Source organism: Phaseolus vulgaris, chromosome 1 (assembly GCF_051622355.1).
Source record: "Phaseolus vulgaris cultivar YP4 chromosome 1, ASM5162235v1, whole genome shotgun sequence".
Classification (NCBI taxonomy): Eukaryota; Viridiplantae; Streptophyta; class Magnoliopsida; order Fabales; family Fabaceae; genus Phaseolus; species Phaseolus vulgaris.
This window is the reverse complement of record NC_143498.1, coordinates 16,786,947-16,800,890: the sequence shown is the minus strand read 5'-3', so window position 1 is coordinate 16,800,890 and position 13,944 is coordinate 16,786,947. Positions and strand designations below refer to the sequence as shown.

General features: G+C 37.2%; 2 protein-coding genes across 7 annotated transcripts; one reads left to right on the top strand and one right to left on the bottom strand.

Annotated features, from left to right (window-relative positions):
- The first annotated feature begins 2,444 nt into the window (after positions 1 to 2,444).
- On the top strand, positions 2,445 to 7,598 carry LOC137813596 (brefeldin A-inhibited guanine nucleotide-exchange protein 5). Of its 6 annotated transcripts, none has more exons than XR_011081458.2 (5): positions 2,445 to 2,520; positions 2,627 to 2,674; positions 5,863 to 6,108; positions 6,202 to 6,325; positions 6,406 to 7,598. XR_011081458.2 is itself a non-coding variant. In XM_090300575.1 (4 exons), exons 1-4 carry the CDS (start codon positions 4,801 to 4,803, stop codon positions 6,423 to 6,425), a joined length of 393 nt encoding a protein of 130 aa, XP_090156701.1. In that variant the 5' UTR covers positions 4,411 to 4,800; the 3' UTR covers positions 6,426 to 7,598. The 6 variants fall into 6 exon arrangements, 1 of the variants encoding a protein (XP_090156701.1); XR_016519648.1 differs by having other exon boundaries at positions 5,863 to 6,113; XR_016519653.1 differs by lacking the exons at positions 2,445 to 2,520; positions 2,627 to 2,674 and adding an exon at positions 4,411 to 4,798.
- A 2,047-nt stretch (positions 7,599 to 9,645) lies between these two features.
- On the bottom strand, positions 9,646 to 11,660 carry LOC137813593 (chalcone synthase). The gene is made up of 2 exons (XM_068615935.2): positions 11,390 to 11,660; positions 9,646 to 10,852 (listed from the first exon to the last, which is right to left on the bottom strand). The coding sequence occupies exons 1-2, from the start codon at positions 11,565 to 11,567 to the stop codon at positions 9,855 to 9,857; spliced, it is 1,176 nt and encodes a 391-aa protein (XP_068472036.1). The 5' UTR covers positions 11,568 to 11,660; the 3' UTR covers positions 9,646 to 9,854.
- Between the last annotated feature and the right edge of the window lie 2,284 nt (positions 11,661 to 13,944).

The following is a 13,944-nucleotide window of genomic DNA, read 5'->3' as shown; positions in this document are numbered from 1 at the left end:
TGCCAATCCCATGACGAACTTGTACATGGGTGGGCGATTGAACTCCCTAGGGCGCCCTGGGCCCCTTCCCTTATTTTTCTTTGGATCGTAAGGATGGCGAGTCCTTTGATCCTTCTTGGCCGCCATCGTCTCCAGCACCCTCTGCGGTTGAATTCTAGTCTGGGCCCGCGGCCTAGCAGGAACCACACTCCCTCTCTTTTCGGCGACTTCACTCTCGTCGGCGATGTGGGCCACAGCAAGTCGCCTAACTTCAGCAAACGTGGCGGGGTGGGCCCTAATCAGCGCCTCGCAGAAAGGTTCAGGCAGTACACCCTTCTTGAAGGCATACACCAACATCTCCTCGTCTTTGGCAGGCGAGCGGACCATCTGTGCTCCAAAATGATTCAGATAGTCCCTGAGGGACTTTCCCTGATACTGCCTTACGTCGAACAAGTCGTAAGATACCCTCGGTGGCGCCTTGTTCACAATGTACTGATCGACGAAAAGCTTCGAAAACTTCTGGAAATTGGTTATGTGACCTGTAGGCAGGCTAACGAACCATTCCAGCGTTGTTCCCTGGAGCGTGCTCACAAACATCTTGCAATAGACAGCATCTGAGCCTCCTGACAGCATCATCTGCGTGTGAAACATGGTGAGATGTGCTTCAGGATCCTCCACGCCGGTGAAAGAAGCTTTCACAGGTACTACGCTCGTAGGGATCGACGTGTCCGTGATCGCCTGAGCGAATGGCATCGGAAAAACGCGCGGAGGTGATGACGGTACAACTTCCTCCACCGTTGTGCGTCCTCTCTGCTCGTGAAGAGCTTGACGCAATTCCTCAGTGACCTTGCTGAGCTCTTCATTCCTGGCCTGAGAGGCGACCAGGTCTTCATGCATCTTCGCCTGCTCTATGCGCGATGCCTCCACAGGTCTTCATGATCTCCATCATTTGCGCCATGGTCATGGCGCCTTTTGCAGCAGCTGGCACAACGGGACTAGAACGCGTACTTCTCATCTTTCTCATGAAAAATCAACGAATCAAACTTCAACGACCAAAACCTTCACCAACGGAACGATCGATCCAGCAATCAATCGGTCAAAAACTCTCAAACTCCAAAGAACTTCCAAGAACGCAACCGCAATAGCACGCCGACAGATTCGGATGCCAAAACCTCCACATAAACTTGCAATCTTAGCACGAACCTACCGCTTCTCCACCAAAACTCCCGATTCACCGGTCAGAAACACGAACGAATGGTGAAGACTTCGATTTACCGATTGAAACTCGCACAAACGGTGAAAAACTTCAACTCACCGAACAAAAACTCAAACGAACGAAGAAAAACTTCAATTCGCCGAACAAAACTCGAACAAACGATGGAAAACTTCAAACTACGATTGAAAACTCGAACAAACGGTGAAAAACGCCGAAAATGGTTGCACCAGCACACAACCACACAAGAATCTCAGAAACTTCAAGAACTCACGCTGTGGATGGGAAACACGCTTTACACAGCCCCACGGTGGGCGCCTGATGATCCTGCCGGTTGACCTGAGTGCAAGAGCCTTGTCACGTCAAAGGTTTCTCCTTTTGGATTAGCTTTGCACCATGTTAGCTTCTGTCCTTCACACCTCGATTCTCCACAAGAACCTGAAAAAGACAGAGTGGCGCCGCTGCGGCCGATCGCGCTCCGATGCTCAAGTCAGTGACGGAATCACCAAATACTAGGAGAGAAAATCTCAACTCAAGGAACCGTGCAAGAATTCTCTCAGCGTTCTCAAGAGTTCTGGAAAACGTAAAGAAGTGTTCTAAACGCGCGTCCCTCAGAAGTTCGTTAGAGTTCCTTATATACCTGAGCACTTTCTCTCTCCTGACGGTTACACCTTTGGACACGTGGCTCACATCCAGCTGTACACGTGTCACCATCTGGAGCTACCTTCTACTTGAGCGTCACCTCTACTCTTCAAGCTATTTGACTAAGTTACCCATGCGAGGAGTAACTACAGCTTCCTTGGAGCGCGACCCCTTAAGCGGCGAGTACGGGGTGTCACCATGCACACCTTCTCTGTGGTCTCGCCTGCCGCTATCACGATCTGCTTCACTTGCACATCATGCATGTTCTGGGAGACTGTTCCCTTCCCCCGACCTCTGGCCAGGGAATGATCATTTGATTACTTCGTCCTTCGTACGAGTACCCCTTGGAAGCCTTAAGCAAGCCTTCCTGATCTTTCGGCGATGTCTTTAACCACTTGGTCGCCTAAAACTCTCATACGGCGACTATGACGCGAGCCTGGTGACCGCCGGTTATACATACCAGAGATCGGAGAACGCCAAGCTAACAGTTGGCGACTACACAAACTTCCCGATGTGCTTCCCTTCTGCCAGCCAGGTGTTCCGCTCAACACGTCTACATTATCACTTGTTGCCACGTCATCACTTCCGACTACCTGATCGATACAGCGTGCGACCATGAGATCGAGAGTACGCGACCGTGATGGAGTAGTCGAGAGCGTTGCTGGAATCGTGAAGAATAACCCTAGGTTTTGCTCCAATTTCTTTCTTTTTGCGTGTAATTTTATTTTTGAAGGTATAGCCCTAACGATTTCATAATGATTCTCTAACCCTGTGTTCTTGATTTGATTTCAGTGGTTTGAGGAAACTTGAGAAATTCTATTTCGTGGAGTTCCACTTGAGGTAAATACTTTATAAGATATTTTTGTAGCTTTCCATGTTAGAAACAGTTTAGTCCTTGGGTAGAAGAAAGTGTTTCTGGCGATAAAAGAAAATCTCTTGAGCTATTTTTTAGCTTTCACCGTGTTAGCATGCTTCAGTTTTCTCACTTTGAGCTACTGCTTGTAGTCCTAAGTGAGTAATGTGAACATTAAATATCAATGTAGAACTTGTAAAGTATAGAGTCATAGTTTAAGTGTGAAAGACGAAGTAGAGAACCTGGGTTTTGGAAAATTGATTTGGATGGAGTTGTATTTTGAAAGAAAGCTGATGGATTGGGGTTGAAGTTTGATGAAGCTTGATTTGACAAAGGTTGGTGTGCCTTTTGGTGAGGACTATAAAGGTTGCAAATGCCAGTTGCTGATCACATCCAGGAATCTTAACATGTTGAGTTCTAATTTTGGGGCAAGAGAGTTTTATAGGCTTGAGGTGTTGTTTGAGGATGAAAGTTGGGAGTTGTTTGAGAAGAGGGGAGAGGTTATGATTAGGGATCCTAGTATTCAATCGGTGGCCAAAAAAGTAGTGAACATATTGAACCGAGAGTTCAAAAGTCATAAAGCAAATCCTGAAACACTTTCATTCGGTCAGGAGGAAGAGTGATTGCCACAGACATTGTCCTAACATAATGTAGTGGGGAGGTGTACATTTTTTGTGATTGAGAATTGGTTCTTGGGGAATAGGGAGAGGAGGATTCACTACCTTATTGCCTTATAAATCATTGTTGTATATGTTTTGTAATTCAGGCTAATTAGTAAGTAGGCTTTTTGTTGTATTCTCAATCCATGTCAAAAGTTTCTAATCCAATTGAGCAAGAAATTACTTTTAGTGTTTGTTTTTGAAGTATCTATCCAGTGGTCTACTTTTCCTATTTGCAGCATATTTCCCTCCTCCTGTAGCTTCTCTCTTCATCTCTTATTCTTCCTTTTGCATATGTAATGAGAATATGTTCATTATTTCTCCTCCTCCTTTTTCTCAACGCCTTACCTCCCCATGACCAGCAAGCTACTAAATCCTCAATGTGATAATGAAACATTGAGACCTAAAGGTTTAGAAGAGGAACTTTATGTCATTGGCCATTTCTCTTAGAAGTTCTTGCTTGCAACGCAGAAAAACAGGTGAACGGGGCAAGTCGCAGCGTCAAGTCATTTCAACTAGTTAAATCGTGCCACGGAAACTCAAAAGGTAGTCATTGTTATTTCTTTGGTAGAATTGAAATAACTCACAATCTTACAACTTTAAAAAAACTAGACCCAGATCAAGGTACTAGTAGTTGTACCAACACTACAATGGAAAAAGAAAGGGAAAAAACCATTCAACATGTTACAATAGATTTCATTGAAAGAAAAAGGAAAAAAAAAAGGCTAGTGTCAACAACTTTTTAAATTTTGAAGATAATGATGATGACTATCCACTACATTCTTTTGTCAGTATGATAATTTGGGTAGGTTAGATTAGTTTTGACTAGCTGGTGTAGAGTGTAGGGAGTATGGGTTGATGGTAGAAGAGGGATGGGGTCACATAAGGTGTGTAGCAGTGATGAGGCAGAGGTATCTGCTACTTCTTTATTTTGATATGCCAGGGAAAGATGGTGCATTGTGTACGATAATACTGAATGGAAATATTGATGTTTGGTACAGTTGACCAGGTTCATTTAGTTTCTTTGTTGACACCTTTGGTTTACTTTCTTGCATGCCCCAAAGGAAATGCGTAGTAAAAATGTGGAAGCTTTGCGCACGGTGTTGGTCCTGTGTGAATCAGATACGAATGCTCTTCAAGATACATGGAATGCAGTTCTGGAATGTGTTTCTCGCCTTGAATTTATAACATCAACTCCTTCAATTTATGCTACTGTTATGCATGGGTCAAATCAAATCTCCAAGGATGCTGTTGTTCAATCTCTGAGAGAATTAGATGGGAAACCTGCTGAACATGTTTTTATGAATAGTGTCAAACTACCTAGTGATTCATTTGTGGAATTCTTCACTGCTCTCTGTGGTGTATCAGCTGAAGAGCTAAAACAAACTCCAACTCGTGTCATCAGCTTGCAGAAGCTTGTTGAAATTAGTTATTACAATATGGCTTGAATATGTATGGTATATCTCTTATCAACTGTCAGTTGGATAATTTTTATTCATCGTTTTAATGTTGCTTGTCTTGTAAGTTACCTTTGGAAGTTTTTTCTGCTCACTTTATTTTTTAAGCTATTAGACTTGTGTTGGAGATCTCACATCAACTAGAGATTAGAGTCTTTCATTGTATATAAGTGGGTGCAAACCTCAACCTTATGAGCCGGTTTTATGGGATTGAGTTAGGCTTAAAGTCCACTTTCTAATATGGTATCAGAGCCATTTTCGAGCCTATCCTAGCGAGTGTTTGTGTTGGGCCTATCGTGCCACCCGCTATGGGGCCGCTATCGGACCACCCAAAATATATAGTCTCACGCACGAGTTGGCAGTCTCGGCGTGAGGGGTGTGTTGGAGATTCCACATCGACTAGAGATTAGAGCCTTTCATTGTAGATAAGTGGGTGCAAACCTCAATCCTAAGAGCCGGTTTTATGGGGTTGAGTTAGGCTTAAAGTCCACTTCGTAATATGGTATCGAGCCATTTTTGAGCCTATCCTAGCGAGTATTTGTTGGGTTTATCATACCACCACCCCATAATATGTTATCCCACGCACGAGCTGCTGTCACTCTCGGCGTGAGGGGTGTGTTGGAGATCCTACATCGACTAGAGATTAGAGCCTTTCATTGTATATAAGTGGGTGCAAACCTCAACCCTAAGAGCCAGTTTTATGGGGCTGAGTTAGGCTTAAAGTTCACTTTTTAATAAGACTTTTGTTATCATTAATTTTTTGTTTAAATGTATTGGCTCAAATGTGTTGTTTCCTTGAGGAAATTCAATAATTGGATTTAGTTTATCCATATATAATAGAAAGCACATATTTGTACATGTACGAATGCTTTGATAACTACTGACTATCTAGGAATGATTTGAATGTATCATTTTACTCAAGCTATCTGTTATTGCTAAGAAGCTTTGGTTTCATTCCATTAATTGTTGAACTATAGCATCCTTCGACCCCTTGTATAATATTGTCTTTTTGATGCTGCCCTGAGTGCATTTCTAAGCTCTAATTGTGATGTTTTTAAGGTATGGGCTAGAATCTGGACTGTTCTTGCAAATCACTTTATATCAGCAGGGAGTCATCATGATGAGAAAATTGTTATGTATTCCATAGATTCTCTAAGACAACTTAGCATAAAGTATTTGGAGCGTGCTGAACTGGCCAAGTTCTCGTTCCAAAATGATATTCTCAAACCATTCGTTGTTCTTAATCTTATGCGAAATAGTCAAAGTGAATCCAAAAGGAGGCTAATTGTTGACTGCATTGTCCAGGTGTTGTAGGTGTCAATTCTTATTCTTTGTGCATTTGAGCTTAATATCATTAGATACATTGTGAAGTTCAGCTGGAATTGTTGCCTAGTGCAGATGATCAAATCTAAGGTTGGAAGCATAAAGTCTGGGTGGCGTAGTGTATTTATGATTTTTACAGCTTCTGCAGATGATGAATTAGAATCTATTGTGGAGAGTGCATTTGAAAATGTTGAGCAGGGTAAGAATGATATTCTTTGATTGTGTCATTGCATTCTACTATTGCAATTATGGTGTATCTAACATGTTGAAATTTTGCAGTCATCACTTTGATCAAGTAGTGGGAGACTGTTTCATGGATTGCGTGAATTGTCTGATTAGATTTGCCAACAATAAAAGTTCACATCGCATTAGTTTGAAGGCTATTGCAATCCTGCGGATCTGTGAGGACCGTCTTGCAGAGGTTTGCTGGATTATCTGTAGGAAATTGCTTTCCTTAATTTGAAGGTTTCACACACAAAGTATGCATGCACACACACACATTACTAGAAAAAAATGGGTAGATGTTTATTTCAAAGTCCAGTAAGTTTGGCCCATTAGACCTATCTTCAATCTACCAATGTTGAAAACAGAAATTTGTGGAAAAACTAAAGGGGGCATGCTAACTTAGCTCATGGTTTTGATTAATGTGTGATTACATGTACTACCAATGTTGAAAACAGAAATTTGAGGAAAAACTAAAGGGGGCATACTAACTTAGCTCATGGTTCTGAGTAATGTGTGATTAAATGTACATTGTTTAAGGATTTAGAAACTATTTATTCATTTTTACTGTCAATAATTAGTTCCATTCCTTGCATTGACACCTGTCCATTAAGTGGCCTATATGCAAGAGTTGTTTTTTTGTTTGTTTTATTTGATGTCTTTGCTAAAAAACTTGCATCCAAGGAATTCAAAAGTAGAGAGATATTTGTATATATACATTAGTGCTTATGTAGTGGATGTACATAAACCGTATAAATTATGCACTTAGAATTAGCATATTATTAGATGATTACCCTCAAGAAAGGTGGTGAATGACAAGGCATCCTTTGTATACAAATAGTGTATTTTCATAGTTGGAAGATGTAGCAATGCCTTTGTTATCTGATGCCTTAGTGTGAAAGCAAGATATTATTTTTACACAATATAGGTTACTGATATAATGTGAATGTCCAACCAGTAGAAAAAAGTGAGGAAAAAGAGTCATTTGATCAAGAGAACATTGGCAGAGAGTCATATGCAGAGCAGATTACGTTATTTTTCTGCATTTCCTTAATTTCAGCATCAAACCAATTGTAATCAAAGAAAGCCTATTTTATACATTTTACTTCTAAGTGATAAGGATGTGGCGCAGAATGACAGCATACCTATTTTCTTTGCAATTCTCTATTTATTCTCTAGTTCGAAAGTGTAATAGATAATTATGTAATGTACTTTATTTCTCTCTTCGTTATGAATTTACAGTTCATGCATTTTTTATATTATAATCAGATGATGCAGAATTTGTAAGAAAAAATAATAAAAAAATAATATCAATAATGATAATAAATTAAATAGAATCCTCATTTGTGGTGAATTATTTGTCACCACAGCATAATTTTTAAATAAAGTGTTCCATTTTCAAATTTCAATTTTATACATGAAGAAAGAGGTTTATTCGATTAAAAATTTAATTGGAATGTATGGAAAAGTCTATACTATTATTTAATTATAAATTATTATTTATAAATCTTTAGAGATGTACTTTATATATTATTTATTTGATAACATTATTGTTTTTCCCTTTCAATTAGTTACACGTTTTAAATTTACAAGCAAATTAAATTTTAATATATATTACACCTTTTATATATTTATTCACCAATATAAAACTTTTTTGTGTTAACTGTAATATTTAAAACGCAAACCAAAGTCCAATACTGTTACAGTTGCCAAATACTGTAGCATTTTATTTGTTATGTGTAGTGTCGGCTACACAAAACAAAAATTTATATATAATTTTGTGTGGGTAATGTGAAGGCTTAACCCATGTTTTTTTTTAAAAATTTGTGTGTAAAACATGTAGGTTAAGCGCACAGATGCATAAAAATTGTGTGGCTTTGTGTAGGTTAAGTCCACGCTTTTTTTTTAAATTGTGTGGTAAATGTGTAGGTTAAGTCCACGCTTTTTTTTAAATTGTGTGGCAAATGGATAGGTTAAGCCCACGCTTAATATAAATATAATTTTGTGGGGCGCACATGAAGGCTAAACTCACGCATATTTAAAAATTATGTGGTTGTACCGTTGGTTTAGCCCACGCTTTTTTCAATAAAAAAATATAGAATATAACTTTGTGTGTGAAACATGTAGGCTAGGCCTACACAAAATGTCGTCCCACGCATCCCCCCGCTACTTTTTACGTGGAGCATATTAGCTTCCAAATATAAATAAACCTTAAACCGACAATAATTAAATTTTTGCGTCCGTTTTTCATACATAGTGTCTGTTTTTTGCCCATCCTAATAAATATATTTCTTGTAGTGTTTGTTCTCGTGCGAGGGTAGGGGCCCAAATAACTATTGAGAGGATTCGCCTTCTTCCTTCCCGCCGGTCGATCGTACTGCTCTTTGACTTTCACCATTGTTCCTTCTTAGCCTCGTCTCTCGGTCTCCTAGTGATTCCCAAAGGGGGGAGGTACCTACAGAAGGCACTCCGACGCTCAAGTCAGCAAAAGGGTTCGACACTCGGTTGTCAGAGTACTGTAGATAAATGACGTACCTGATTCTTGAAATATGTGTTATTTATATTACCTTTGGTGGACTTTCCTTATTGGATCAGGTTAAGGGGTTGGACCGTGCTTAGGGCTGCGTTACCTAGCTCCTAATCATAGATTAACTTTGCTGACCTTGGTTGAGCATAATTGGACTTGAGTTATCGACCCAACATATATGAGCCTTGACTATATTCGGTACAGGGTCCGAGACGTTATATCAGTCGTGCGGTCTTTACCGGTACATCTTTGAATGTTAATAATTTATGCAATATATTAAACTTTTTTACATCTTTTTTACTATATTAAATTTATGTTAACATTTTAAAAGAAATATGAATTTAAATTTAAAATTATTTTATAAAAATATAAATATAAATTTAAAATCTATTCTTTATATTTGAATTTAGATTTATAAAAATCCAAATTGATCTTATAAAAAATATGATTTTAAATTTAAAATCTGATAAAATATTTAAATTTGGATTACATTTTCTAAAATCCAATGACCATCTTAGTACACAGGATATAAAATTGTATTCAAATTCACATTTAAAAGTACAATAAACGTCCTTTATAATAATAATGTTAAAAAAGTTATATTTTATACTCATAATAACATGAGTCATTTGTTAAACTTTCTTTGACTTTTCTCTTTAAAACGAGGTTAATATATATTTACAGATTATTTTCTAAAGACAAAATCTCTATTACATCTCTATAAATGAAATAATTAAATAAACTAATAAATAATGAATTACTACAAGACAAGACCAAAGGGGAAAGGACCCATGCATTACTACTATTTTAACACTGAAAGTTTCACAAATTCAATCACAAACACCATCCTTTTGACACTAATTCAAATTATCACACTTATCCTCAAATTCTGGAGGTTTCCTTATTAGTTATTACAGTGATCACTAGTGAATAATAGTGTGACTCACCCCATCATCATCATCATTGGTTTTTCATTTACTCACCCCTCCAAGGGAACGCTGTGCAGCACAACCGTCTCAACGGTTAGACCCGGCCCGAACCCGAATAACACCCCCCATTCTAGCCCTTCTCCTGTGCTGCCCTTCTCTTCCTCCTTCGACTTCTTCCTCATTTCATCAAGAATGAACAAAACACATGCACTTGACATGTTTCCATACTCGCTCAGCACGTGCCGGGTGGACCGGAGTTTCTCCGGTTTCAGCCGTAACTTCTCCTCAACCTGGTCCAGAATCGCCGGTCCACCCGGGTGTGCCACCCAGAAGATCGAGTTCCAGTCATTAATCCCAATCGGCGCAAACGCCTCTGTCAGACTCTTCTCAATGTTCTTCGAGATGATTCCAGGCACATCTTTTAGAAGATGGAACGTTAGTCCCACCTCCCTTAAGTGCCCGTCGATGGCACCATCAGAGTCCGGCAGAATGGTCTGGGCGGCCGATACCAATTCAAATATAGGCCGTTCTACACTCCTGTCAGGATCCGCTCCTATGATCATCGCGGCAGCTCCGTCCCCAAACAGTGCCTGACCGACGAGGGAGTCAAGGTGGGCATCGGACGGGCCGCGGAACGTCACGGCAGTGATTTCGGAGCAGACTACTAGAACACGGGCGCCCTTATTGTTCTCGGCAAGGTCCTTGGCGAGGCGGAGGACGGTGCCGCCGGCAAAGCAGCCCTGCTGGTACATCATGAGGCGCTTCACGGAGGACCTCAGCCCTAGAAGCTTGGTAAGCTGGTAATCGGCTCCAGGCATGTCCACGCCTGAAGTGGTGCAGAACACCAGGTGTGTGATCTTTGACTTGGGTTGACCCCACTCCTTTATCGCCTTCCTCGCTGCTTCTTTTCCCAGCTTCGGCACTTCCACCACCACTATGTCCTGCCTCGCGTCCAGCGACGGCGCCATGTACGCACACATGTTTGGATTCTCCTTCAGAAACTCCTCCGTCAGGTGCATGTAACGCTTCTTTATCATCGACTTTTCACCTGTCTAATTCAAATCACTTTTCTTATTTTGAACTTAAAAAAGTAAATACATCAGCCACAAAAATCGCTTTTCTAAACTGCTAACAAAGAGCTACAAGAAAACCTTTGCCACAAATTGTTTGAAAATCACTGGTGCAATAAGGCACAGAACTTTACAATTGAGTTCTTGTGAGGATAAACACGATGAAAATGATTTTATGCGTCATTAGTGAAGAGTAATAATCTCACAGCCATAATTTTTTCATTTTGCTTAAAGAGATGATTCAAGAGAGTAGAAGTGTAAAAAGTATTTTCTGAGTATAACTAAAAAACAAAAACCTCTTAAATTCATATTATCATAATTAAAAGTTCCATGAACTCTGCGGGTAGGTCAAGTTTCACCTAACAGTGAGGGTAAGCTTTAAGTGAACCTAAATTTCAGACAGAAAATCAGTTTCTTAACTGATTATAAAAAACTGAATAAGCAAAAAATGGGAAATCTGAGACAATTAAAAGACTAATAACGATAAACGGAGTTGAGGTGTTGATAGAACGTACACATGCGCTTGAACTTCTCCTTGAGGTCGGTCATGTGTTCGCTGTTGGTAATGCGGAAGTAGTAGTCAGGGTAATCCGCTTGGGAGATACAGTTGGAGGGGGTGGCAGTGCCAAAGGCGAGGATGGTGGCGGGGCCATGGGAGCGCTGGGCGTTGCGGATTTCCTCGACTGTCACCATCTGGAGGTGTGTTGGCAAGAGAAAAGAAGAGGAAGTAATTAGAAAAGAAAAGAGTGAGAGAAGGATGAAAGGTGAGTGAGGTTGTTTGGGAATGGAGGTTGGGTTATAAGGGGCCTAGGGAGGAGCGAGTAGGTTTGAGGGACGGACGGATGAAGAGACACGTGGATAAAGGGTAGGCAGTTTAACCTGTGGTAGATTTGGAGCCACATAGATTAACATTCCAACTTCTCATTCTTCCTACCCGTTCCTCTTCCTACCAAAACAACCTTCTTCTTGCAACCACGTCACCATGCAATTTATTAAATGCTTCACTCTAGTGTCAAGGATATTTACCTACTATTCTTCTCAAAAGGTTAATCATAAATGAATTTTTTTTACTGAAATGAATAAATATCTATTCTTTCATGATTTTTTTTACATGATATGAAAAAAAGAAAAAGAGTTAATTTCATAATTCATATATGTCTGTACAAGTTTCTCACATGTTTTTAATGTGTTTTTAAAGTAGTTATAAAAAAAAGGAATTTAAAAAAAATGAGATGAATTCTTTCATAAATTAACGATTTTTTTTTATATTTTATTGGCACATAGACAAATAATAATAATAATACAGTTTCATATACATCTAATAATTCTACTTTAATTATTCACACTTATTATAAAAACTGATGAATTTATTTGCACAGTTTGTTTGTTATTGAATAGTTTTATAATAATAATAATAATAATAGAAAATTTTAGATTATATATAAACAGTGATTCAATTACAAAACAAGCTTAATACATCTTTTTTCTTTTTATAATAACTACTTAAAAATTATATCAACAATGACTTTTCTTTTATTTCCTTTCATAAAAGTTAAATTTAAATACCAATACAATTCAATTATTATATAAGAATGACGTTTTCTTTAATAAAACTATATAGATATATACCATTTTATATATATATATATATATATATATATTATCATGTTGGAACGGATAGGGTAATATTTAATACTAACCATATCGATAGTTTTTAAAATAATATTTTGTATCTTGAGAACATTTTGAAAGCATTATTAGATAAAAAAACATACATACAAGAAATATTGGGAATAAATTACAAGAAACATTATTAGGGATAAATTGTGTTTTCTAAAAGTATTTTAATTTTAATTTTTTTATTTTAAGAAATATTTTAGATGGTAAATACAATTTTGAAGAAAAAATATATAAAAAACGAGAGACATAATTTTTATATTGGATATTTTTATACATCTAGCTCTTGAAAACTGTCAAGTTTCAAACTTATCAACAGGTATTTTTAATTCACTGATCAAACACCTAAGTATTTCTTTTACTTTCTTCATTTAACAATGAAGAGTAAAATTTGTTTTAAAAGAAAAAAAAAATCCTTTTTTAGTTCAACACAAAAAATATCATACATGGACTCTACCTGTATTGTAATTTTTGTTATCAAATTAAAACTTATGCTTTCGTGCTCATTGAATGGAGTAACTCTACCTGTCCATATTTTTTCTGGAAGCTCCCTCTCTGGATTTCATGTTGATAAAGTTTCAATATGTTTATATAAAATACGACAAAAAAATAAATTCTTGCAAAACATATACAACGATGCGATGATACGATAGATTTGGGACATTACCTAACACACCTAACTTAATTATTTAAATCATTAACCGTTATTGACATAATATAGTTAAATTTGTTAATTTAATCATTAATTTAAAATTAGATATAACATATATATATATATATATATATTTGTCATATAAATTAATTTTAAATTAATAGTTAGATGGATAAGTACTAAATTATATAGATAATTTTAATTAATGACTTAAATAATTTTAAATTAATAATTAGATAGATAAGTACTAAATTACATATATAATTTTAATTAATGACTTAAATAATTTAAATTAATAATTAAATGGATAAGTACTAAATTACATAGATAATTTTAATTAATGACTTAAATAATTTTAATCTATATATTAATAAATAATAGTTCGAAAAAACTTTAGGACAAGAAACTAGCAAATTTGGACAATATATCTCATAACAACTATCTTTTGAAACTTACAATCAGAGGAAAAACACATATTAGTCATTATTTGAAATAAATTATTGCCATAAAATGTTATATCTTCTCTTTAAAAAAAGTTTGAGTTTAACTTTCATATTTGTTTGATTAAGATATTTTATTTTATAATATTGTCTTTATTTTATGTAGAAGTGTATAAAAGTTTAACAAAGCTATTGGTTTAAAAAATATTGGAACGTTTCCTTTCCTCAATACCTTTGGGATATGCTGTTTTACTTTATATAATTATTATCAAATATTATAGAATTTCTTGTTATATGGAGT

Excerpts from the sequence above, each read along its gene's own strand:
- LOC137813596 (XM_090300575.1), top strand. Across the intron at positions 6,109-6,201 it reads TTGTTGACTGCATTGTCCAG|ATGATCAAATCTAAGGTTGG; the intron begins GTGTTGTAGGTG and ends TGCCTAGTGCAG. Across the intron at positions 6,326-6,405 it reads ATTTGAAAATGTTGAGCAGG|TCATCACTTTGATCAAGTAG; the intron begins GTAAGAATGATA and ends GAAATTTTGCAG.
- LOC137813593 (XM_068615935.2), bottom strand. The coding sequence starts at position 11,567 with ATGGTGACAGTCGAGGAAATCCGCAACGCCCAGCGCTCCCATGGCCCC. Across the intron at positions 10,853-11,389 it reads GGAGAAGTTCAAGCGCATGT|GTGAAAAGTCGATGATAAAG; the intron begins GTACGTTCTATC and ends TGAATTAGACAG.